Raw genomic sequence first — 26197 nt, 5'->3', positions numbered from 1 at the left:
TTTATTGTCTGATGGGGCCCCACGTCTGAGTTCGGCCAGACCCCCCCACCCCGCCCCCTGCTGCGCGGCCCCGCCCCCACCCTCAGTCCTTGAACCTGCGGGCCGCCTGCATCTTGCGGTAGTAGCTCTCCGCCTCTGCCTCCACGGCCTCCCTCTCACACAGCACCAGGCCGCCCGCTTTGCGCCGCAGTGTCGACTCTCGGCTGGCCGGCCCCAGGGCCCCGTCGGCCACACCCAGCGGTGGCAGCCCCTCGCCTGTGGCCAGGTTGACGGTGGCCACGGCCCCAAACCGCGGCTCCTCCTGGTCCACGTCACCAACAGAGGAGCCTGGGGACACGCCCGGGGGCTTTGGTCCCCCATGGAAGCCGCGAGCCAGGTCCCCCAGCTCATAGCCGCCCTCCCCCTCAGCCCCCTTGGCCCCACCGCCCGCCGCCGCCTTCCACTCCCAGGGCCCGTTACCCGCAGACAGGTGGACCACAGGGTGGTGGGGCGCATGGGCGTCGATGGTGACGATGCTGGCGGAGTCACGGTCTGACGGCGACCTGTACTGGGAGGAGTCGGAGCTGGCGCTAGAGGACGAGGCCGTCTCGGCCGCCTTGGGGCCCGGCCCGCCTGGGGCCTTGGACATGGCGATGACCTGCAGCAGCCGTGGCGGGTTGGCCACGCGGGGCTGCGTGGAGGCTGTGGCCACCACGGTGCCGCTCTTCTCTGCCATCATGAGCCATTTGGCCCGCACGGCTGCGCTGCTCTTGGGGGACAGGCCTGCCGCAGCCTGGATCCCCTCCTCGGGGATGTGCACCAGTGGCTGCGGGCCAGCCCGCGGCGGGAGGATGACCCGCGGCCCGAGCCCCGGCCGTGCCTGGACTGTGGGGTACAGTGAAGGCGGGGCTGGACCCCCTTCTTCCCCCTCCTCGTCCTCGTCCTCCTCCTCGTCCTCCTCCTCCTCTTCCTCCTCAGCCATGGGCTCCGCTGGCGCCCGCAGGTGCGCAGAGCTGGCCTCGTCCGGCAGCCCCAGGCCGCGGCCCTCCAGCGACTTCTGCTTCCACTCGCTGATGAGCTGCTTGGATCGCGAGGCGTCCAGAGGCACGTGGATGGTCATGTGGCGGCGGGCGGGGTCATCGAGCGAGGGCGTGCTGACGCGGGGCAGCGTGTGGCTGAAGGTCACCATGTTCTCCTTGCCCATGGGGCTGCGTGGGGCCAGCAGGTCCACGTCCACGCTGGCCCGCTTCAGGCTGCCCAGTGAGGTCTTGTCGCGGGCCACAGGCCGGGGCACACCCTCCAGCCGCCCCGGGGGGCCCAGCTCGTCGGTGCTCACGGACTTGTTCTGCTGGTACACCGAGTCGTGGCCCCGCTGGGTCAGCGCCCGCAGCGCATCCTTGGCAGGCGCCGGGGCCGCTGGTCTCTCTGCCGGCGGGGCCTGGAAGTTGCCCACAGCGTGGCAGGCCTAAGGATGAGACACGGGCTGGGCGTGGGGCCGGCAGCCAGAGACCAGGGTCCCCAGCAAGCCACAGACTTGCCGTGGGAGTCCGAGAGGGGGAGTCCGAGAGGGGAAGTCCGCCTTTCTCCCAATGGGACAAATTCTGGCCTCAGGTCGCTCACTCTGCACATTGGGCAGGTCTGGGCCCGTGAGGTTCTGCCTCTAGCTACCAAGGGACAAAACTCAGCAGAGTCCCCCAGGGTGGGGCTGGCCTCCGCCCTCAGACCTCCCCCTGGGCACCCAGACCTCTCCCCTCAGCCCCTCACCAGGTAGGCAGCGATGCCAGCACCAATAAGGAAGCCGGCGTAGACATCCACGGGGTGGCTGCGGTACTGCGTGATCTGGGTGAGGCCACAGACGCCCGCCGCGATGGCAAAGGAGAACACCAGAATGGGCTTCAGCAGCTTGGTGGCGTCCGAGATGACCGAGTTGAAGTACATCTGCAGGGGGGCAGGCCGGGTGGTCAGGGCAGCCGGTCCTGGTGGGGTGTCCAGGGCATGGGGCTGGGCCGGCCGGGACTCACCGACACGTAGACAGCAGCGAAGGCAGACAGAGTGGCGTGCTGGGATGGGAAGGTCTTCCTGCAAGAGGCACCCGGGTGAGCCCCACCAGCTCTGGGCCCCTGCCTCAGTTTCCCTGCATGCTCCACGGGACGGGGGCCAGACACGCTCACCGTGCAGACAGGATGGCGTGGGTGTCGTGGCCGGAGCAGATGTCCTGCGTGATGTAGGGGTTGGCCTCACACGATGTGCCCAGCAGGGTGTAGTTGGGTTTGCAGACCGTCAGGAAGAAAGGTGCGTGGTAGCCCGTGGCCAGCTGGATGACGTCGGTCACCAGGGCTGTGGCACACAGGCCGAACACGTGGACGCCTGCGGGGTGGGAGGGTTAGGGCCGGGCGCGGGAGCTGGGGCCAGACCCGCCCCCCTCAGCGTGCGGACGCCGTGGGGGACTCACCTACAAAGCGCACCGTCCGCCGAAGGAAGGAGTTGAAGTTGCAGCCGCCGGCGTGGATGCTGCCCTCGGGCCCGCCCGGGCCCCCGCTGCGGCCCCACAGCCGGGACTGCATGCAGTACAGCAGGCCCTCGCCCACCATGATCTGCCAGACGGGGAGGTGCTCAGTCGGGTGTCCGGCCGCGGTGCCCACAGCCGGCCCCGCCCCGCACCAGGACTCACCGAGGCCGCAGGCGCAGCGAAGGCCAGGCTGAGGAGCATGAGTAGTGGGATGAGCTCCTCGCTGGTCTCCACGTAGGGCATGGAGAGCGCGCGGTCGTAGCACTGGAAGCCCACCTTGGCCGGCTTGAAGAGGTCGGTCAGCTCCAGGAAGTAGAGAGACACGACGGAGGACGCCACTATGGGCAGCTGCAGGAACGGGACTGGCCAGGGTCACGCCACACTCGCTGACGGAGTCATCCGCCCATGAATTCAGTCCCTTCACTGATTCATCCACCTATCCACATGTCCGTGCTGCTGCCGTTCACCCACGGATCAGCTCATTCAGCAATCCAGTGACCCACCACCCATCTGGGTAACATCCACAGATCCATCCATCCAACAGAGCCATTCCTGCACCCCTAACTCACTCATCGATCCACTAATCAGCCCATCCATCAACATTCCTTCCATGCATCCATCCGTCATCCATCTGTTCACGCATGCTTCCTTCCTTCCTTCCATCTATCCATCCATCAATCAACCAACCCACACACCCATCCACCCACCCATCTATTCATCCATCAGTCCATCATCTGACCATCAACCCTACCCACCCACCCACCCACCCACCCATCCATCCATCCATCCATCATCTTCCATCATCCAGTCATCAATCCACCATCCATTCATCCACTTAAGCTTCCTTCCTTCCATCCACCTATCCATCCATTTACTCACCCATCCATACATCTAACCATCCATTCATCATCCCACCCATCCCCTCATCCATCCATCATTCATTTATCCAAACAACCATCCATCCATCCATCCAACTTCCAACATCCATTCATCCATTTATTTATTATCCATCCATCCACCCACCCACCCACCCATCCATCCATCCATACGTATGTCCATCCACCTACATTTCCATCCTTCCCTCCTTCTTCCCTTCCACTCACCTACCCACCCATCCATCCATCCATCATCCATCCATCAATCCACCATCAATCCAACCACCCATCTATCCATCCACCCACTCATCTATCCATCATCCAACCATCCACCCATGCTTCCTTCCGTCCATCCACCCACCCATCCATCCACCCATCTATTCATCATCCATCAACCCATGCTTGCATCCTTTTTTCCTTTCACCCATCCATCAACACACCTACCCATCAGCCATCGATCCATCAACCCAACCATCCATCCATCTATCCAACACCCACCCCCCCATTCATCCATCATCCATTCATGCTTCCACCCAACCACTCACCCATCCACCCACACATTGATCCACCCTTCCTTCCTTCCAGCTAACCATCCTACCCACCCACCAATCCATCCTCCCATTCATCCATCCATCCACCCACCCACCCATCCACTCATCCATTCATCCAAACACCCATCCCTCCATCCATCAACTTACAACATCCACCTATCCATTTATTCAGTTTCAATCCATCTGGCCACCCACCCACCTACCCAACCCACCCTTCCATCCATCCACCAATCCTCCCATCCATCAATCCATCATCTTCAATTATCCATCCATCAATCCACCATCCATTCATCTATCCATTCATGCTTGCTTCACTCACCACCCATCCACCCACCCACCCATCTATCCATCCATAATCCATCCACCCATTCATCCATCCACTATCCATCCATTCATCATCGATCCTTCAATTATCTTCCATCATCCATCAATCCACCTCCATTCATCCATCCGTTCACTCATGTTTCCTTCCATCCATCCACCCACCCATCCATGCATCATCCATCCATCCACCCACACTTACTACCCTCCACTTACCAACCCACCCACCCATCCATCCGCTTACCCATCTATTCATCAACCCACATACCCATCCAACCATCACCCCATCCATCATTCATCCATTCATCCCTCCCATCCATCATTCATCCATCCATTCATCCATAATGTAGCCATGAATTCACCATCCATCCATCCACTTATCCTTCCTTCCTTCCTTCTTCCATCTATCCATTAACCAATTCATCCATCCATCAATCCACCATCCACTCATCCATCTACTCATGCTTGTTTCCTTGCTTTCCTCCTTCCTTTCATCCATCTATTCACACAACCATCAACCAACCCACCCATCCATCAACCACCCATCATCTTCCATCAGTCCACCAACCATCCATCAACTCATCCTTCCTTCCATTCATCCATCCACCCAGCATCCACCCATCCATCCATTCATCATCTTCCATCACCTATTCCTAACCTAAATCCACCATCCATCCATCCATCCATCCACTCATCCTTCCATCTAGCCGCCATCCATCGGTCTACCGTCCATACATCTACTATTCATGCTTGCTTGCTTCCTTTCTTCCTTCCATCCATTTATTCATACATCCATCCACCTACTCACCCATCCATACATCCATCACCCCACACATCCATGCATCCATCATCTTCCATCATCCATACATCAATCCACCATCCATACACCCACTCATTCTTCCTTCCATCCATCCATCTTCCAAAATCAATTCATCAATCAACCATCCATTCATTCATCCACTTATGCTTCCTTCCTTCCTTCCATCCATCTATCCATCCATTTACTCACCCATCCATACATCTACCCACCAGTCCACCCAACCATCTATCCATCAACCCACTCATCCATCCATCAATCCACCTACCCACCCACCCATCCATCATCCATCCATCCATCCACCTCTATCCATCTATCCATCCACTCATGCTTCCTTCCTTTGATCCGCCCATCCATCCCTTCATCCTTCCTTCCATTCATCAATCTACCCACCCACACACCCATCAACCCGTCCACCCATCCATCCACCCATCATCCATTCATCCACAAACACCCATCCATCAGCTTCCAACATCTACCCATTCATTTATTCATTATCCATCTATCTGAACACCCATCCACCCACCCATTCAGCCTCCCATCCATCATCCACCCATCAATCCACCCTCCATCCACCCACCCACCCATCATCCATCCATCTACCCATCCATCATCCATCCATCTACACTTCCTTCCTTCCTTCCACCCACCTATCCATCCATTCAGCAACGCACCCACCCATCATCCCTCCATTCACCCATCATCTTCCAGTATCTATCAATACACCATCCATCCATCCTCTTGTCCTTCCTTTCTCCCATCCATCCATCCATCCATGCACATCCATCCATCAATCCACCATCCATTCACCCATCTACTCATGCTTGCTTCCTTCCTTCCATCGACCCATCCATCTATCTGTGTATCCATCCACTTACTCACCCATTCATCCATCAGCCCACCCTCCCACTCATCCATCCAACCACCACCTATCTACCCATTCAACAATCATCATCCTTTCATCCAAACACCCATCCCTCTGTCCATCACCTTCCAAAATCTAACCATCCATTTGCTCATTATACATCTGACCACCCATCTTTCCTCCCATCAATCATCCATCCACCCACTTATCCATATTCCATCCACCCATTCAACCACACACCCACCCACCCTTCCGCCCACCCATCCATCATCTTCCATCATCCATCCATCAATCCACCATCCATCCACTCATCCTTCCTTCCTTCCTTCCATCCATCCATCATCCCACTCATCCATCAATCATCCATTCATCCAAACACTTATCCCGTCCATCAACTTGCAAGATCCATCTATCCAGTTATTCATTTTCCATCAGACCACCCTCCTACTCATCTGTCCATCCATCCACCCTTCCTCCCTTCCTTCCATCCACCCATCATACATCCATCCTGCCATCAATCCACTCACCCACACACCCATCCATCCACCCACCCCACACACCCATCAAATCATCCATTCATCCAAACACCTATCCCGTCCATCAACTTGCAACATCCATCTATCCAGTTATTCATTTTCCATCAGACCACCTTCCTACTCATCTGTCCATCCATCCACCTATCCTCCCTTCCTTCCATCCATCCATCATACATCCATCCTGCCATCAATCCACTCACCCACACACCCATCCATCCACCCACCCACACACCCATCAAACCATCCACCCATCCCTCCATCAGCCCACCCATCCATTCACGCATCCATCCTCCCATCCATCATGCATCAATCCTACATCCATCCACCCACCCATTCATGCTGCTTGATTCCTTCCTTCCATCCATCCACACACTACCCATCCATCCACCTGTTCATCCATCTATTCATTTGTCATTATCCGTCCTCTCCCATCATCCACCCATCAATCCACCATCCACCTACTCATTCTTCCTCCAACCCACCCATCCACCTATGCATCCACCCACCCACCCATCTACCTATCCTTCCCTCCACCTACCCATCCATCATCTGTCCACCCACCTACGCCTCCTTCCACCCTTTCCTTCTTCCTTTCTTCCACCCACCAATCTTTCCACCCACCAATCTTTCCACCCATGCTTGCTTGCTTCCTTCCATCTACCCACGCATCTATCATCTGTCCAACATCTCCCATTATCATCCATACATCAAACCATCCATCCACCCACTCATCCTTCCTTCCATCCATCCATTCATCCATCAATCATCTTCCATCATTCATTCATCAATCCACTGTCCATTCATTCACCTACTTATGCTTCCTTCCTTCCATCCATCCATCCCACTCATCCTTCCTTCCTTCCATCCATCCACCTACACCTCCTTCCTTCACTCCTTCTTTCCTTCCTTTCACTCATTACCCAACCATTCATCTGTCATCCATCAGTCCATCATCTCCCATCATCCATACATGAATCCACAATCTATCCACCCACCCATCCATCCATCTACCCAATCTTCTATCCAACATCCAACCATCCACCCATGCTTGCTTCCTTTTTCCCCTTCATCCATCCATCAACCCATCCACAGATTCACCCACCCATCCATCCACCCACCCACCCACCCATCTGTCCATCACTCACCCACCCATTCATCCATCCATCATCCATCCTTCCATCATCTTCCATCAGCTATCAATCCACCTCCATCCACTCACCCAACCATTCCATCATCCATCCATCCATACTTCCTACTTCCACTCACCCACCCACCTAGCCACCCACCCATTCATATATCAACCATCCAACTATCATCTTCCATCATCCATCCATCAAACTACCATCCACTCATCCATCCTTCCTTCTATCCATCCATCTGCCCACCCACCCATCTATCCATCCATCCACCCACCTACCCAACCATCCACCCACCTCCACTTCCTTCCTCCCTTCCCTTCTTCCTCTCTTTCACCCACCCATCCATGAACCCTTGTTTGCTTGCTTCCGTCCTTCTTTCCATCCATCCACCCACCCATCTGTCATCTATCCATCTTCCATCATCCATCATCCATCCATCAATCCACCATCCATCCACCTCTCCTTCTTTCCATTTCATAATTCATCCATCCATCATTTTCCAGCATCCATCCATCAATCCACCATCCATTCATCCATCCACTCCTGCTTGCTTGCTTCCTTCCACCTATCTACCTATACATCCATTCACTTACTCACCCATCCATCCATCAACCCACCCATCCACCCATCCACTCTCCCATCCACCCATCTATCTGTGCATCCATCTATCAACCTACCTATTCATCCATCCATTCATCAGCCCACCCATCCTCTCATCCATCCATCATCCATTCATCAACCCACTCATCCATTATCCATCCATAAGTCCACCATCCATCCACTTACTCGTCTGTCTATCCAGCCATCCACTCATCAATCATCTATTCATCCAAACACCCATCCATCATCTTCAATATCCATCTATCCATTTATTCTTTTTCCATCCATCCAACCACCCACCCATCTGTCCACCCATCCACCCATCCTCCCATCATCCATCCATCCACCCACCCACCTATCCATTTTCCCATCCATCTACCACCCATTGATCCATCTTCCATCATCCATCCATCAACCCACCCATCCATCAACATCCATCCATCTATTCACCTATCCTTCCTTCCTTTCATCCTTTAATCCACCCACCCACACACCCATCGACCCATCCATCCATCACCTATTCATCCATCCATCCATCTACACTTCCTTCCTTTCCCCCTTCCTTTCTTCCACCCACCTATCCATCCATCAATCCACCATTCATGCATCCACTCATCCATCCTTCCTCCCAACCATCATCCATCCATAAATCCACTATCCATCCATCATCTATTCATCCACTCATCCATCAATCATTCATGCATCCAAACACCCATCCCTCCATCCATCAACTTCCAACATCTATGTAACCACTTATTCATTTTACATCCATCTGACCACTCGCCCACCCACCCATCTGTTCATCCATCCACCCATCCATCATCCATCCCTCCATTAATTTCCATCATCCATCAATCAATCCACCTCTATCCATCCATCCATCATCTTCCATCATCCATCCATCTATCCACCAATTCATGCTTCCTTCCTTCCTTCCATCCACTCACCCACCCATGCATCCATTCATCTTTCCACCCAACCATTCATCCATCCACCCAGCCTTCCTTCCATCCACCCCTCCCTCCATCCATCCACAAATCAATTATCCATCCACTTACCCATCTATCAACCCAACCATCCACTCATCCATCAATCATCCATTCATTCAAACACCCATCCCTCTGTCCATCAACTTCCAATATGCTTCTATCCATTTATTCATTTCCCATCCAGCCGACCACCCAGCCAGCCATCATCCATCCATAAATCCACCATCCATCCATCCACTTACTCATCCATCCATTAACCCACCCATCCACTCATCCATCAAGCATCCATTCATCCAACATCCACCCATCCATCCGTTCATCCACCCACCCTTCCTTCCATTCATCCAGCCATCCACCTATCCATCCTCCCATCCATCTATCATCCATCCATCATCTGCCATCATCCGTCCACTCATACTTGCTTCACTTACCCATCCATCCATCAACCCACCCACCCTTCCACTCATCCATCAATCATCCATTCATCCATCCATCCATCAATGCACCCACCCACCCACCCATCCGTCTATCTACCCACCCATCATCCATCCATCCACCTATACTTCCTTCCTTTTCTTCCACCCACCCATCCATCCATCAACCCACCCGTTTCCCCCATCCAACTATCACCCATCCATCCATCCTCCCTTCCTTCCATCCATCCATCCAAGCACCCATCCTCCATACATCCTCCATACATCATCTTCCATCATCCATCTACCAATCCACCATCCATTCATCCACCCACTCATGCTTGCCTCCTTCCTTTCTTCCATCCATCCATCCATCCACCCACCCATCATACCACCCACCCATCCAACAGTCCATCCATCCACCCACTCACCACTTCATTCATCTCTCTCCTCCAGCTACCCTTGCTGTCTTGAACAACCTAGAAACAACAGACAGGTTCCTGCCTCTGGGCCTTTCCTCTCAGGGATAGAAGGACGCACTTAGCCACTCCTCTGGGGTGTCTGGCCCTCCTCGGAGACTCCCTTCCTGGCACCAGCCTCTCCATCCCTTGCGCTGCTTTATTTCCTCTGCACCCTGTACCTCTATGTGCCAACTTCACACTCAGCCCTGAGAAGATGGGCATCTGGTCCATGGCAGGTGCTGAATAAATGAACGAATTCTTTGAATCATTCATTTGTGCAACTGTCCTTCTGCACACCCTGATCATGTGTCCTCAGGTGACAGGCACACAGCACACATGACACTCCTGCTCACAGCAGCCGTGACGAACGGGAAGGAGGCTGAGGTTCAGGAAAACTGAGCTGCGTTTGACCAAGTCGCAGACATGGCGCCCGAGGAGGGCAGGGGGAAAGGATCTACACCTCACTCACTCACCCACTCGTGCTGCAAAGCTACTGAGCAGATTCCAGTGGAACCTTCTTATGGAAGCAGAACCTCCCGGTGTCCTCTGCCTCCCCTTCTGGTCCAAGGATCTCAAACTCAAACCCCCACCAGGGCCAGGTGGGGCTGGCACATCTGGGGACCAGAGAGTAGGCAGGCCCCTAACGGCGCCCAGCTGCCTTGGGAAGCCCCCACCTCCACTCGATTTGTACGGCGCCTTGAGAGGGGCCTCGGCCCTCCATGCAGCCCTGGCCGGGGGCTCCCAGAGGGGAAGTGCCAAAGGTGGGATTGCAGGAGCTGGGCTGGTGTGCAAGGAGCGTTTATTGAGTGCCTGCTGCATGTAGGCATGAGGCCCAAGGCAGTTAAATGAAGCCACCTGCCTGGGCTTGCATCCTGGCTCCACCGCTTCCTGACGCCTCAGTTTCCCCAGCTGAAAACAGGACCAATAAAGTGGCCACCACCCAGGGCTTCAATGCAGGACTGGATAAGCAAATACACTGAAAGCGCTTAGAGTCTGGCGCACGTGGAGCCTGTAGTGGTATTAGCAGCAGTTAGCGGCTGCCTCCGTGATCACGGTCAGGGTCATCTGGCTTGGCGGGCAGACAGCGTCAGGCCACAAAGAGGGTTTACGTGGGGACTGGGAAGCGCCTTAAAATCACCAAATCTCTCCGCGACAGGGTCGTGCTGAAGACCCCGCACGACCTTCCAAGTCCCAAGCCGTGTGGCTATAACGCCTGGCCGGCTCCCCTGCTTCTCCTCCAGCCTCTGCCCGCATCTGCCCGCCGGACCAGACTGGAGGGAGAACCGGCGGCCCCGCGTGGCAGGTTGGGTGGTGGGGGTCCCCCATCAGAGCCCGCCACCACCTGAGGGCCTGTAAGTGCCTCCGGAATCCCACCACCCGCCTCTCACCGCTTCCCAAGACCCTCGGCTGAAAACCAGGAACCCCTCAGCGCGTATCTCTGCACCAAAGGAAGATCACTCACACACACCCACGATGTCGAGCCAACTTGCTTGCTTTGGGGGCGTGTGTGTTTAAAAACAAAGAAAAGAAAAAAAGAAGGAATGGAACACTGGCCGTAAAGGAAATGCAGACCGGGACTGGGATATGGTTTTTCACCCACTGGGTCGGTCAAATCCAGACGCCGCTAACGCTTGGGGTAGACGCAACTGCGGGAAAACAGGCGCGCACGCGGGCGCCTCCGTGGGAGGACTTTGGGGTCTTTCCCGAGTGACCACACCCTGCTCCCCAGGGAGGTACCCTGCAGATAAGCTCTGCACACTTGTGTGGGGTGACACAGGCCAAAGGGCTTAAAGAGTCTCCTTCTAGGAATGTCTGTGAGACACAAAGGCTCGGAAGCACCCGAGTGCCCAACTCCCTGGGGCTGGGGCCCAGCACTGGAGTACTACATGGCGGTGAAGAAGGATGGGGCACCATTTCCTGGGACGATGGTAAGCAAAGATCTCCGCTAGAAAAAAGCCAAGGGCAGGAACTTGTGTTTGCAAAGGTGGTGGGGGGAGGTTGCACATCTGGTGGACTTCAGTGGGTGTGAAAGGTTTTCTGGGAGGGGACACAGGAGAGAGTAGTGGGACGTGGAGGTGGGTAGGCGCCTGGGGAGTGGGGGTGCTGTCTCCGTGATGCCTGGAGAACACTGAGAAGGTACAACCTACTGTAATGAGGATTCAAATGCAAATCTGAGGAATCATCAGATTTCCTGCCCGTTGGGGAGGTACGTGCCCACCAGCCTGGGTGACCCTGCACAGGGTGGCAGGGGATGCTGTTTGCTCAGGTCTGGTGGCCCCCGCCCCCCTCCACCCGCACCTTGTCTGGGCCCCTCGCTGGAGCTGGGTTTCCCGGCACGGCAAGCAGGGTGCACTGTGGGTAACCCAGGTGCTAACCATCTAAGTGTGGCTACGCGTTGTCTGGTCATTAGCGCTTAGTATGTGCCAGGTGGCTGCATTTACCGTCTTTTACTTTTTAGACACTCACGAGGCCTTCACTCTGTGCCCAGCCTGTTCTATCAGAGCCTGGCGAAGTGCAGGAGCCTCCAACATTAGCAGAGGAGGGATTTCAACTCAGACCTTCAGGCCTCCGGTCCTCACGCTGGAGGAAGACACCGCATCCATACCCCGCGCCCCGCCACCCACGGCCCCCAGCGCCTTGCTCCAGCCCCTTCATTTGCGCTGCTGACCCGTACCCCAGACTGCAGGCCCCGCCTCCCAGCATCTGCCCAGCTCCTGCAGGACAGCCTTCTGCGGCTCTGCAACGCCTACTCGTCCTACAGAGCCCAAGTGTTCTGACCCACCCCCACCCCCAGGCACCCTAGCTGTGCCCGTCCCTCGGCGTGGGGGTCCCCGAGGACCGGCGGAACTGAGGCCTCTGCCCCTCCCCCACCAGGGCGACCACCCCCCACCCCACTCACCTCTACGAAGTAGAAGCAGGGCAGAAGCGTCATGCTGTCCTTCGGGCTTTTATTCTTCTCCTTGGTCGAGATCATGGTGCCGGGGGCGCCACAGGCCGTGGTGGGAAGGGACGAAGCCGCGCTGGAGGAGGGAGGGGCGCAGACTGAGCCCTGGGGGGACGCGGAGCCCGGCGCCCGCGGAGGAGGGGCGGGCCAGGATGCGCAGGAACCGCCCAGGGAAACTGAGGCCGGGGAGAGGGGAGCCCCCGGCCTCCCCCGCGCACTGCGGCCCTGCCCAACGCTCCGGCTGCCACTCCGGATGGGGAGCCGGGAGGGGGCTCGGCAGAGAGGGCGGAGACGGCCTGGCCGAGGGGCCTCCGGGCCGGGGTCCGTCCCGCGCGTCAGGGCGGGGGCCTTCGGGACCCGAGGAGCGGTGGGGTCCTCGCTCAGCCCGAAGGCCCCTCACCTGGCGCGCCGGCGTTCTGTGGGCGGAGCTGGCGGCGACGGGGGCTGCGGCGCGGCTAGCACAAAGCCGGCCCCTCCCCCGCGGGGGCGGAGGGGAGGTGGGGAGGGAGGGGCCCCGCCCGGCCCGAGACCCCGCGCCCGGCGGCCTAGAGGCGGCGCTAGGGGCGGGGGCTCTTTGTCTCGACGCGTCGGGGGCGCCGCGCGCGTCCGTCGCCGTCCCCGAGCCCCCTGCTCCCGCGCCCTTAGTCTCTGGGTCTCCGGGGTCTCGGTCTCCCGCGGGGGCGGGCATGGGCCGGGGTTTGCGGGCTCCTCCCCTCCCGGACCTCTCAGATGGGCCCGGGGAGCCCCATCGAGGCCGGGCGCTGGGAGACTGTCCTGGTCTCCGGGTTTCTCGCCTCTCTGCCCCCCTTTCCCGGCGCGCGTTTCCATGGCGAGCTCCCGGGCGCCCGAGCCTTCGGGAGACAAAAGAAGCTGGGGGTGGGGGGCCGCCCTCACTCCCGGGCCCCCGCACCGCGCACCGCCCACCTGTCCCCTGCGCCCCGCCGGGGTCCTCTCTCCGCTCGTCCAAACCCGGCCCCTCGCCGGGCCCACAGCATCCAGGACGCACGGCCCTGGATGCCCCGGGATGCGCGGGCGGCGGCGGGGCCCTCGTGGTGAATTCACGTGAGGCTCACTTAGGCAGCGCTTGCTCTTTTGCAGGTGTTTCCTCTTTTCCACACACAGCCATGCGGGGTGGGACCAGCTGACCGTCATTTGACAAGTGGGGAAGCTGAGGCCCCCGGGAACTTAAATCTCTGTCCACGGTCTCCAGGCCCCGCTGAGAACTGGAACAGACCCCCAAAATCAATCCCGCAGTTAAGCGTCCAGTTAAGGTCGGGGGTGAGGGCTGCACGGATGGATAACCCGGTGTGTGCAGCCATTGGGCTTTATTCGCACGCAGCTGTTCACACTCCAACCTGGTCCTGGCCGTGGCCCTTCTTGTTTTAAGAGACTCAGCTGCGTGTGTCTTCAAAGATGACTGTATGCGCGGTTAAGGGTGGGGCCCAGAGGGTTTGAATCGCACCGGGGCCTCCATTTGCTCACCTGGAAATGGGCATAACAAGGCCGCTTTGCGCATGGGGCACACCGGAGCTCTCTGTCCTGCCTCCCCAGGCCTGATGCCCACTGGGCCTCGGTTTCCCTGCCAGCCAGGGGCGGAGCCTGGGCTGGGCAGCCGTTGGGAATCCCGGTGTTGAAAGGTGACCACAAACAGCCCTCTGGAGGCGGGAGGAGGGGAAAGTGGGGCAATCGCTCTTGGGGGCCTCCTGGGGGCGGGCAGGAGCAGGAAGGGGTGTCCTGGGAGGCCCTCCTGACAGCTCAGGGCAACAGGAGAGGGTCTGGGGGAGTATCAGGAACCGAGGTGGGGGTATTCTTCCTGTCGATCCCCAGTGGTGGAGGAGCGAGGCTCGGCTGTGATGGCACATGGCCCAGCAGTGGGGCCTGGACTTGCTTCTGGGGCACTAGGGAGCCATGGCAGAGTTTAGAGCAGGGAAGAGGGATTGAGCACGCTAGGTGCTGCTCAAAGACTCCTGCACGTATTAACCCACTCGATGCTCACCACAGCTCTACTGGGGGTGTGGCAGGAACTGTTCACGTCCTGGTACCCAGACAGGGAAACAGGGCCAGAGAGGGGCCCTTGAGGTCACCCAAGTAGGAAGGGATGGACCTGTGGGCTTTGGAGTCACCCATCTCTCTGGCTGTGCTCTGCGCAAGACAGCAGCCTGGTCCACGGGCAAGGACAGGGTGGGCGGCAAGTTGGGCCCTCAGGAGGGAGGATGCCCAGGTGAGATCCAGGGAGAGTGGAGACGGGAGGCAAACTTGGGGGGACACTGGTCTGAGGCAGAGGCCATGCGGGGGACACGGCTGGGCGGTGGGACCGTGAGACTCGGCAGGGACCAGGCCTGAGCCCCAGAACCCCCCCATTCAGGCTGGGTGGAGGACTGCAAGTCCGCCCTGACCCCTGTTCCCGCCACCCTCCCCAGTCCTGCCTTGCGAGAGCCCCCTCGAGGCCCCAGACAGGAACTGGTGTCCTAGTGTCCTGAGACGTGGGGTCCACCACCAGCCCCAACCTCTTGGTGTCTCCTTGGAAATAAATCCTATTTTTTTTAAATTGAGCTGTCAAAAATAAGTAAAAATAAAAAATTGAGGTGAAATTCACATGACATAAGATCACCCATCTTAAAGCATCACATCCGCTGGTTTTTGGAAGGAACATTCACAGAGTTGTGCAGCCAGCTAATTCTAGAACATTCCGTCTCCCCCAAAGAAACCCCATTTCCTTCAGCTATTATTCCCCTAACCCCCTAACCCCCCCAGCCCCTGACAACCAGGAACCCACTCTCTGACTCTGTGGATCTGCCTGTTCTGGACGTTTCCCATCAACGGAGTCACACCCTGTGTGTCCTTCTGTGTCTGGCTTCTCTCACTGAGCATCGTGTTCTCGGGGTCCGTCCACGTGGTAGCGAGTGTCAGAGCGTCACCCCTTTTCACGGCTGAGTGATGCTCCCATGTGTGGAGGGACACGTCTGTCTGTTGAAGGGCACTTGTGTTGCGTCCACCATTTGGCCGCTGTGAACACACGTGTGCAGGTTTCTGAGGCCCTGTCTTTCGTCCTCTTGGGCACGCACCTAGGCGTGGAACTGCTGAGTGATATGATAATTCGGTGATTAACGTTTTGAGGAGCCGCCAGGCCTTCCCCGGCCCGCGGCACCACTTTACATCCCTGCCAGCCTGTCTGAGGTTCCAATTCCCCACCTCCTCACCAACACTGTATTTTTTCTGCCCTTTTCATTCCAGCCATCCTAGTGGGTGTGAAGTGGTGTCTCGCTGTGGTTTTGATTTGTGCATTTCCCTGATGACTAATAATTTTGAGCATCTTTTCACGGCATGTTGGCCATTTGCGTAGCTTGGGAGAAACGTCTATCCAAATCCTTTGTCCATTTTTAAGTGGATTCTTTGTCTTTTTGTTGTTGAGTTGGGAGAGTTCTTTATATATTCTGGATACTCAACCCTGTCTTTCTCTCCCCTTGGCCTCATCTCTTGCCCAGGCTCTGAGTGCCTGAAACCTCTGAAGACCCTGCTTCAGAAGGGGAGACAACCTCTCCAGGACCACCTGGCTCTGGGGGCTCCATGGCCGCACCTGCCCACTTTAGAGATGCACAGACTGAGGGCGGGAGAGTGACCCGGCCAGGTGCCCACAGATAAAAACCCTGTAAGTGAGAAGCTGGACACAGAAGACACACAGTGTGTGATTCCATTGATGGGAAATGTCCAGAACAGGCCAGTCTACAGACAGAGAGTGGGTTCCTGGTTGTCAGGGGCTCGGGGAGGGGAGGGGGAGTGACTGCTGATGGGGACGGGGCTTCTTCTGAGGTGATGGAATGTTCTAAAATTGGGGTGGTGGCTGCGTAACTCTGAGAAGATACTAAAAACGATGGAATTGCACGCTTTAAACAGATGAATTGTGTGGTACTCGAATTATATCTCAATAAAGCTGTTTAAAAAAAATAAAAAGCAGTAAAACACACACACATGCAAAAGCCAGGACAGGAGGGCAGTGGTGGAACCTCCAGCACTCAGGCTGGAAAGCCAAGCGGAGCCCCCATTGTGAGTGGCACGGCTGGGTGTCAGCCTCACCCACATCTGACGGGTCGCCCACCGTACAGACGGGAGGACGGGGCACAGGGTGGGCAGTTGGAGGGCCCAGGCAGGCCCCAGGAGCGGTTGGCTCTGGAGGCCTTGGGCAACTGTTTCTGACGGGAGGGGCCGGGCCCTGTTTCTGACGGGAGGGGCCGGGCCCTGGGTCGGGGGTGTGCCGATGGCCAAGGCGCCAGGTATAAGGGCGCCACCATCCCAGCCACCCCCATCGGCCCCCGTCATGACGGCACTCAGACTGCTGGGCCTGCTGGCCAGCCTGCTGGCGACCTCCAGGGCTGGTGAGTGCCTGTCCCAGGCCAGACGTCCCCATCCATGCAGGGGTCCAGCTGCAGGGGACCGGCTCTGGTGGGAGGGACCAGCGGGCGCCAGCCCCTGCTTCCCTGGACTCAAGGCTCAGGGAGGGAAAGTGACCTGGCCCAGGCCGCACAGCCAGGCTGGCCCTGACCAGCCCTGGGAGGGTGGGCCCCTGTCCTTTTAGGGAACAGGGGGGTGGGAGGCCGGGGTCTCCCCAGGGATGGGGCTGAAACCGGGGGAGCTGCAATGCACCCTCTCCCCAGGCTCGGCCCCGCTGGCGGACATCGTGGGTGGCAGGGAGGCCCGGCGGCAGGAATTCCCATTCCTGGCCTCCATTCAGACCCAAGGGCGGCACTTCTGCGGGGGCGCCCTGATCCACCCCGGCTTCATCCTGACAGCCGCCAGCTGCTTCCAAAGCCGGTGAGGAGGGAGCCACAGGGTGGGGAGGGGGGCTCGGAGAGGGAGAGAGCTCGGGGGATTCCTGGGGGAGCGGTGCCTGGTAAGTGAGAAGGAGAGGGTCTTGGCGAGGGGGAGGGGTCTTAGGAAGGGTTGAGGGGCTTGGAGAGGGAAATGGGGGGACCCAGGATGGAAAGGGGGCCCAGGAGGGTCTCGATCTGGAAACAGAGGGGAGATACGGCTGCAGAAGGAAGCAAGGAGGCTTGACCATCACTGCTGTCCTTCCTTTGGCTCCTGGGCTGTGGTTCAGCGGGCTAGTAATTCCCTGCCTTATTTGCAAACCTGCTGTCCATCAATGCCCGGGCCCTGGGGCGGGTGTGGAAGGTTAGGGACTTCCCCACAAGCCCCCAGGACTGCCCCAGCCTGGTGTCTGCCCCCACCTGCCCTTAGCAACACCAGGACTGCCACTGTGGTGCTGGGGGCCCACAACCTGAGGCGGCGGGAGAGGTCCCGGCAGACTTTCTCCATCAGGAGCATCAGCGAGAACGGCTACAACCCCCAAGAGAACCTGAACGACGTGCTGCTGCTGCAGGTGGGGAGAGGGGTGGGGGGTGGGGGGCTGACGACGGCCTGGGGGGCTCAGGAGGGACGAGTCACGTGTACGGAGCCTGTGGTTAAGTCGTACAGCCAAGTGCACCATCCATTTAGCCATCCTCTGATCCTGGACACAGTAGCTGGGCCCACTTACCCTCCCACCAGCAGAATTTAAAACTGCCCATTTCTCCGCATCATTACTGACACTGCATAATATGATTTTTTAAAATCTTCTGTCAGTTGTGATGGGGGATGGTGCCTTGTTTTATCTGCATTTCCTGGGCAAGCGCTTCACCTTCAGGGTCTCTCAACCCCCTTTGCGATAAGAACGATTGATCCCTTCTCTGGAGGAACCAGAGGCCCAGCGAGGTAAAGTCACTTGGCCAGGACCCAAACCACTTTACAGACCAAAACTCATGTAGCTGCCGCCCTGGCTCCCAGCTGGGCCCCGTGAGGCTCTGGTCCCCAGCTCCGCCCTCTCCTGACTCAGTTTCCCTCCCCAGCTGGACCGTCAGGCCAACCTCACCAGCAGCACCGTGGCAGTGGTACCACTGCCCCCACAGAATGCCACGGTGGAAGCTGGCACCAACTGTCAGGTCGCAGGCTGGGGCGCCCGACGGCAGAGAGGGCGTCTCTCCCGAGTCCCAAGGGTCGTGAACGTCACTGTGACCCCGTCGGACCAGTGTCGCCCGAACAATGTGTGCACCGGCGTCCTCACCCGCCAGGGCGGCATCTGCCTGGTACGGGCTGGGCGTGAGCTGGGGTGGGCCCCAGGTGGTGGGAAAAGCAAGGACAAGTGCCAGGCTCTGGGCTGGGGGCTGGAAACACGATAGGGAGCAGGACAGGGTAGGGTCTGCCCGTGTGGAGCCAGGGGCTCCCAGACCTTGTGGGTGGGGAAGTCAGGTGTCAAGACAAGGACGTGCACGGGACAGGCCCAGCCCCGGGCAGCAGGAAGTTCCTGGGGGCATGTGAGACCTGAGTTGCAGGTAGGAGTTAACCCAGCAAAGTTGAGGGAAAAGCGTGCAGGCAGCGGGACGGCACGTGCCAAGGGCCAGGGGCGGGGACAGGATTTGTGGGTGGCGTGGGCAGTGGTTCTGGGTGGGAGCAGAGTAGCGGGGCTGGGCCTGGGATGCCCTGACTCTCCTGCCGCCCTGCAGGGGGACGGGGGCACCCCCCTCATCTGCGACGGCCTGGCTCACGGCGTGGCCTCCTGGTCCCGGGGGCCCTGCGGCAGGGGCCCCGACTTCTTCGCTCGCGTGGCACTCTTCAGAGACTGGATCGACTCGGTTATAAACCAGCCAGTCGGATGTGCGCCAGCCTGACAGACCCCCAGCCCAGCCGGTGGGGGGCGCGTGAGCCGCCACGGAGCCAGCCCCCCATGCCTCTGTCCCATCCCGCAGCCCCACCCTGGCCCGCGCAGTCGTGACTCTAATAAAGGATCTGTTCCCGTTCTGTCCACGGTACCTGATTTCTGCTTTGCGGGGGCGGGAAGGGGCTGGGGGCCGAGCGCAGGGACATCTTCCGGCAAGAGTGGCATCCACCCCAGGGGCCTCCACTCACAGAATCCGCTCGCAGCCCTGAGGACCAGGGCCTCTTGTTATCTCCACCTGACAGAGGTGGCGCCAAGGCTCAGAGAGGTTGGGTGACTACCCTGAGGCCACACAGCCAGAGTGGGCTCTGAACCCACATCTGTGAGATTCCAGGCCCCCTTAACCGTCTCTCATTTTGGTCGAGAATACAGTCACCCCATAGTATCTGCAGGGGCTTGGCTCCAGGACCCCAGTGGATACCCAAACCCGCGGATGCTCTAGTCCCTTATATCAAACGCCGTAATATTTGCAAGTAACCTACGCACATCCTTCAGTGCACTTAAAATCATCTCTAGATGACTTAAAATACCTAATAAAATGTAAATGCTGTGTAAATGTAGTTGCCCGCCTACAGCAAATTCAAGTTTCGCTTTTTAGAACTTTCTGGAAATTTTTTTCCCACTTTTTTTTTTTTTTTTTTTTTTTTGTGGTACGCGGGCCTCTCACTGTTGTGGCCTCTCCCGTTGCGGAGCACAGGCTCCGGACGCGCAGGCTCAGCGGCCATAGGTCTAGCCACTCCGCGGCATGTGGGATCCTCCCGGACCGGGGCACGAACCCGTGTCCCCTGCATCGGCAGGCGGACTCTCAAGCACTGCGCCACCAGGGAAGCCCTTCCCAAATATTTTTGATCTGCGGTTGGTTGAATCCGAGAAACTGGCTTTAGACTACTTGCCACTTGAATCGGTTAAAGAGCCTTATGTGAAAGGAACTAAAATATAAATGTTAAATAATAAATATAATTTTATAGGGACTTCCCCGGAGGTCCAGGGGTTAAGACTCCACGCTTCCACTGCAAGGGGCACAGGTTGGATCCCTAGTTGGGGAAATAAGATCCCACATGCCCCGCGGTGCAGCCAAACTATATATATGTATATATATATTTATATATTTATTTATATATATTTATATAAATGATATATAAAACATGACAAACATAATCGTATAAATAACATACAAAACATAATAAAAATAATTATATAAATGATATATAAAACATAATACACAGGGGCTTCCCTGGTGGCGCAGTGGTTGAGAGTCCGCCTGCCGATGCGGGGGACACGGGTTCGTGCCCCGGTCCGGGAAGATCCCACACGCCACGGAGCGGCTGGGCCCGTGAGCCATGGCCGCTGAGCCTGCGCGTCCGGAGCCTGTGCTCCGCAATGGGAGAGGCCACAACGGTGAGACACCCGTGTACCGAAAAAAAAAAAAAAAATCTATCTATCTATCTATCTATCTATCTATATATATATATATATATACTTAATAACTCATAATAAAATATACCAAATCCATTGTGTAAATATTATACATTTATATTTATAATATATTTATCTTATATATTTATAATATAATACATATAACGTGCACCTAAAATCAGTAAGGAAAACAATTAGAGCCCAGTAGTAAAAAAGTGGGTCCCGGATGTAAACAGTTCACAGCAAAGAAACACAGAAGGCTCTTGACGATGTGGAAACACTGCCCCTCACCCAGTGCATGAGAAATGCCTGCTGGCCTGGGAGGTGGGCTTTTCACCCAGGGGGGTGATCACGAAGCCTGCCGTCTGCGGTGTCTCGTCTGGGGTTGGGGGGACGGGGTGGCAGGGACGGGTCGGGCATCCGAAACAGGTGCCGCCCTGGGGGCTGCCCACGTGTCACCTTGCACAGACGGGGACAGGTCCTGCCACGTGGCTCGAGGGAAAGAGGCTGCAAAGGATCCCGTGTTCCGGGCTGGCGGTGGGGAGACCACAGAAGGCCGGGGCGGGCGGGTAGCACACAGCTGTGGAAGGGGCTCAGCCCAGCCGGCGTCGGGGCCAAAATGGAGATGCCCAGCTCTGCCCTTCTCCTGGAGGCACTGCTGACGCCCCGACACGCAGGGGAGCGGAGGGGCTCGAAGGGGCGGTGCTGTGCCCCGAGCGGGGTGGTGTTGGGGTCTGCGCGGTCCCGAGCCCCCTGCCCTGACCGCGCACCCTCCACCCACTCGCTGCCCCAGAAGCCCCCAGCGATGGCCCACACTCGCTGGCCACCAAGGTTAGCTGTGTTGCCATTAAGCCATTTTACAGATGGGGAGCCCGAGGCCCAGGGAGCTCCTATCACCACTGGCGTTGCTGACGCTTATTGGGCACCAGCTGTGTGCCAGGCCCTCACCCCATCCTACAGGCCTGGTCTGTGGGACCTGGGTCTGTTTATTTGTTTTTCATAATTTATTGCAGTGAAATTCACATAACATAAAATTCACTCTTTTAAAGGGAACAATTCAGTGGTTTCTAGTGTATTTCACTAGGTTGTGCAACCCTCACCGCTGTCCATCACCCCAAAAAGAAGCTCCGTCCCCATCGGCAGTCACCTCTCCTCCCCGTCCCCCAGCCCCTGACAACCACTAACCACTAACTCTCTGTTCCTGTAGACTGGCCTGTCCTGGACGTTTCCCATCAGTGGAATCACACCCTGTGTGTCCTTCTGTGTCTGGCTTCTCTCACTGAGCATCGTGTTCTCAGGGTCCATCCACGTGGTAGCGAGTGTCGGGGCTTCACACTTTTTCACGGCTGAGTGATGTTCCCGGGTGTGGAGGGATGTATATCCACATCGTCCATCGATGGTCTCTGGGTTGGTTCCACCCTGGCTAATGTGAATCACGTCGCTGTGGACATTTGTGTACATGTTTTGTTTGAACATCGATTTTCAATGCTATGGATTTGTACCCAGGAGTGGAATTGGGGGTTCAGAATGGGCCCTGCTTTATAGAAGGGGAAACTGAGGCCCAGAGAGGAATGTCAGCGGCTCAGGAGCCCAGAAGGGTCCCAGGGGTCCCGCCTGCTGATTGTTCAGATGGGGAAACTGAGGCCCTAGGGTGTTGCGGTCCAAGAGCATATGGTCTCAGCTTGGAGCCCCCAACACTGGCCCCCTCAAGAAAGGAGTGTTTTTCCTTTTTCAGGAGAGAAGAGGAAAAAGAGGCAGAGACAAAGAGGCTGAGCCTCTCCCGCCCTCCTTCCCTCGATCCTGGGTGGGTCGGCTCGGGTCCGCTTGCCCCCTCACCCCGCCCCAGCCCGCGTTCCCGGCGAGGCCGTTGCCTGTTGCACCAGCCACAGTTGGAGCGGGAAGGGGCCGAGGCCACAGCTTCCAGCCTCACTTCCCCTCCACCTGCCGGCCCGACCCCCAGAGGCCCCCGATGGTTCCCTCCCTCCCAGTTACAACCCCCAGGGCTCCCGGTGGCCCCAGCTCCCCACCCAGTCCCGTGCCTTCTCAAGCCTCTGCCTTCAGGCAGCCCCCCAGCCCTGCACTCACCTGCCTGCCCCCACCCCAGGCCTGAAGCAGCGAGGAGGACCCCGGGCCATCCCCCTGTCTTGTCTGATGCTGTGACTCCCCTCCCCCCCACCCCCCACCCCACCCACCGGGAGGCTCCCTGGGGAGTGAGAGCTTCCGGCCAGGACCCTGTGGGCAGTTACCTAGCAAGGTTGTGTGTGTGTGTTTCTTTTTCTTTTTCAGTTAAAGCTTTATCGAAATGTACTTCTCCTACCATACAACCCACCCGCTTAACAATTCAGCGGCGTTTAGTATAGTCACAGGGTTGTGCAACCACCACCTCTAATTCCAGAACATTCTCACCACCCTGAAAAGAAGCCCTGTCCCCATGAGCACTCACCCCCATGCTCTCCCCCAGCCCCTGACAACCAGGAACGCTCTGCCTGTTCTGGACGTTTCCCATCAATGGAATCACACCCTGTGTGTCCTTCTGTGTCTGGCTTCTCTCACTGAGCATCGTGTTCTCAGGGTCCATCCACGCTGTGGCGAGTGTCAGTGTCTCTCTCCTTTTCGGGGCTGAGTGATGTTCCCCTGTGTGTATCCCCTTTATCAAGTTCTTAACTGTATTAGGGAAGTCAGCCCCTGAGGTGGGGTTGTTCTCATGACTCCCCAGCATTAACAGATGGGGAAACCGAGGCCCAGAGAGGTGGCGTTTCTAGCCCAGAATCGCAAAGCACAGCAGAATGTGAACCAAGGCGAGGGACTCCGGACCCTGGGGTGAACCCGCCCCGCGTCTGGCCCCAGAAGAGCCCGGATCTGAGAGAGGCACGTGCTGACCCGGCCCAGCCACCGAGAGGACAGGCTGAGACGGGGAGAAGCACAGCAGAAAAAGGAAGGGAGTGGTGGGGTGACAGCGACAGGGCCGGCACCTGTGCTCACCACACCTCACTGCGCGCCCACACACTCCAATACTCTAACTTATCCAATCCTCCAGCTGTCGCCCTGGGGGAGGGACTATGACTACGATCACCCCATTGTACACGTGGGGAAACCGAGGCACCAAGCAGCCTGCCCCGCTGGACCGGACAGTGCCAGTCCGAAGAGATGTTCTTGTCAAACGAGAAAAACCAGTTCTGAAAGCAAAAGGCACAGCAGCCCCGGGTTTCTGTGGAGACATGTCAGGACCACACCCAGGGCTGCGGAGTCCCAGACGCCCGGCGGCCTTTCCCGAGTGACTGGGCTGATGTGTGACTTAAAAACACTTCGGCAATACAGATGGCCAACAGGCACATGAAAAGATCACTAGTGATTAGAGAAGAGGAAATCAAAAATACAATGAGGTGTGAATTCTGACCTCACACGGGTCAGAATGGCCACCATCAAAAAGTCTACAAATTACAAATGCTGGAGAGGTTGTGGAGAAAAGGGAACCCTCCTACACTGTTGGTGGGAATGTAAGTTGGTGCAGCCACTGTGGAGAACAGCGTGGAGGTTCCTCAAAAAACTAAAAATAGAGTTACTATATGATCCAGCAATCCCACTCCTGGGCATATACCCCGACAAAAGTATAATTCAAAAAGATTCATGCACCTCAGTGTTCATTGCAGCACAATTTACAACAGCCAAGACATGGAAACAACCTAAAGGTCCATCGACAGAGGAATGGATAAAGAAGATGTGGTATATATACACAATGGAATATTACTCAGTCGTGAAAAGGAACGAAATAATGCCATTTGCAGCAACATGGATGGACCTAGAGATTATCATACTAAGTGAAGTAAGTCAGACAGAGAAAGACAAATACCATATGATATCACTTATATGTGGAATCTCAAATATGACACAAATGAACTTATCTTCGAAACAGAAACAGACTCATGGACATAGAGAACGGAGTTATGGTTGCCAAGGGGGAGAGGGGTGGGGGAGGGATGGACTGGGAGTTTGTGGTTAGCAGATGCAAACGATTATACATAGGATGGATAAACAGCAAGGTCCTACTGTAGAGCACAGGGAACTATATTCACTATCCTGTGATAAACCATAATGGAAAAGAATATGGAAAAGAATATAAAAAATAAATTAATTAATTTGAAAAAAAGAGCCTGGGGGGGGAAAAGAAAAGAATATATATATATATATATATATATATATATATATGTATAACTGAGTCACCTTGCCGTTTAGTAGAAATTAACACAATATTGTAAATCAACTCTACTTCAATAAAATTTAAAAGATAAAAAATAAAAACGCATCGGCAGAGGGGCAGCCACCCGCAGGGCGGGAAGCAGTGAGGCACGCAGGCTGCTCCAGGAGTCCTTTGTGGGCAAAACTCAGAGCAGGTGTTTCTGCCTCAGAGACGTTCATTCATTCCAAAGGGGAAAGTGTGACTCGGCGGGAGGGACACGCAGGCGCCTCAGAGATGATGCCCCATGTCCTGGGGACCATCGATCGGTATGCAGACCCCATCTCCGTGTGGGGACCCCGCACAAGCCCATTCGGAGGGACGTTCCCCCAAAAACCCACCAGGTTGCCACCAAGGACACGGTATGAGGGCCAGGAGAGGCTGAGGGGCTGCCCCAGAGCCCAGGAGACTCGGGGAGGCGAGGGTGGGGGATCCTGGACCAGAGACTGGCTGATTGTGAAATCCAGGCGGCCTGTGAGGGGGCAAACTTTGTGCAAGACGTGGCCCCGGGGAAGCTGGGGCAGCACATCCGGGAATTCTGCGGACTGCTGTAAGCGTGAAATGCTTTCAAAATGAAAAGCTTAACAACTTTTTTTTGGCCCCCAAATTCCGTGAGCTCCTCTATCTATGCTTCTGTAGGTTTAAATTTTTCATAATAATGAGTCAGTTATAAATAGATACATAAATAAATGTCTCCCGGCACCAGAGTCTCCCCCTGCCCCCTCCCGTGTGGGGCAGCATCGCTGGTCCCAGCCACTGCATGCCAGGAGCCCCCCAGTCGTGACGACCACAGGTGACCC

The 26197-nt window shown here is 56.7% G+C and overlaps 2 protein-coding genes across 2 annotated transcripts; one reads left to right on the top strand and one right to left on the bottom strand.

Moving 5' to 3' along the window:
- Nucleotides 1-82: 82 nt before the first annotated feature.
- Nucleotides 83-13435, bottom strand: PLPPR3 (phospholipid phosphatase related 3; the record flags this gene model as incomplete). The annotated part of the gene is made up of 8 exons (XM_079917074.1): nucleotides 13400-13435; nucleotides 12955-13075; nucleotides 2651-2836; nucleotides 2432-2573; nucleotides 2151-2346; nucleotides 2001-2058; nucleotides 1744-1917; nucleotides 83-1444 (listed from the first exon to the last, which is right to left on the bottom strand). Exons 2-8 carry the CDS (start codon nucleotides 13027-13029, stop codon nucleotides 83-85), a joined length of 2193 nt encoding a protein of 730 aa, XP_079773200.1. The 5' UTR covers nucleotides 13030-13075; nucleotides 13400-13435.
- A 3879-nt stretch (nucleotides 13436-17314) lies between these two features.
- AZU1 (azurocidin 1) lies at nucleotides 17315-19700 on the top strand (the record flags this gene model as incomplete). Its single annotated transcript, XM_079917560.1, has 5 exons — nucleotides 17315-17372; nucleotides 17652-17808; nucleotides 18235-18376; nucleotides 18882-19118; nucleotides 19536-19700. The coding sequence occupies 5 exons, from the start codon at nucleotides 17315-17317 to the stop codon at nucleotides 19698-19700; spliced, it is 759 nt and encodes a 252-aa protein (XP_079773686.1).
- Between the last annotated feature and the right edge of the window lie 6497 nt (nucleotides 19701-26197).

The sequence above is a fragment of the Stenella coeruleoalba genome (genome assembly GCF_951394435.1).
Source record: "Stenella coeruleoalba genome assembly, chromosome: 3".
NCBI lineage: Eukaryota > Metazoa > Chordata > Mammalia > Artiodactyla > Delphinidae > Stenella > Stenella coeruleoalba.
This window is presented reverse-complemented; position numbering and strand designations above follow the sequence as displayed.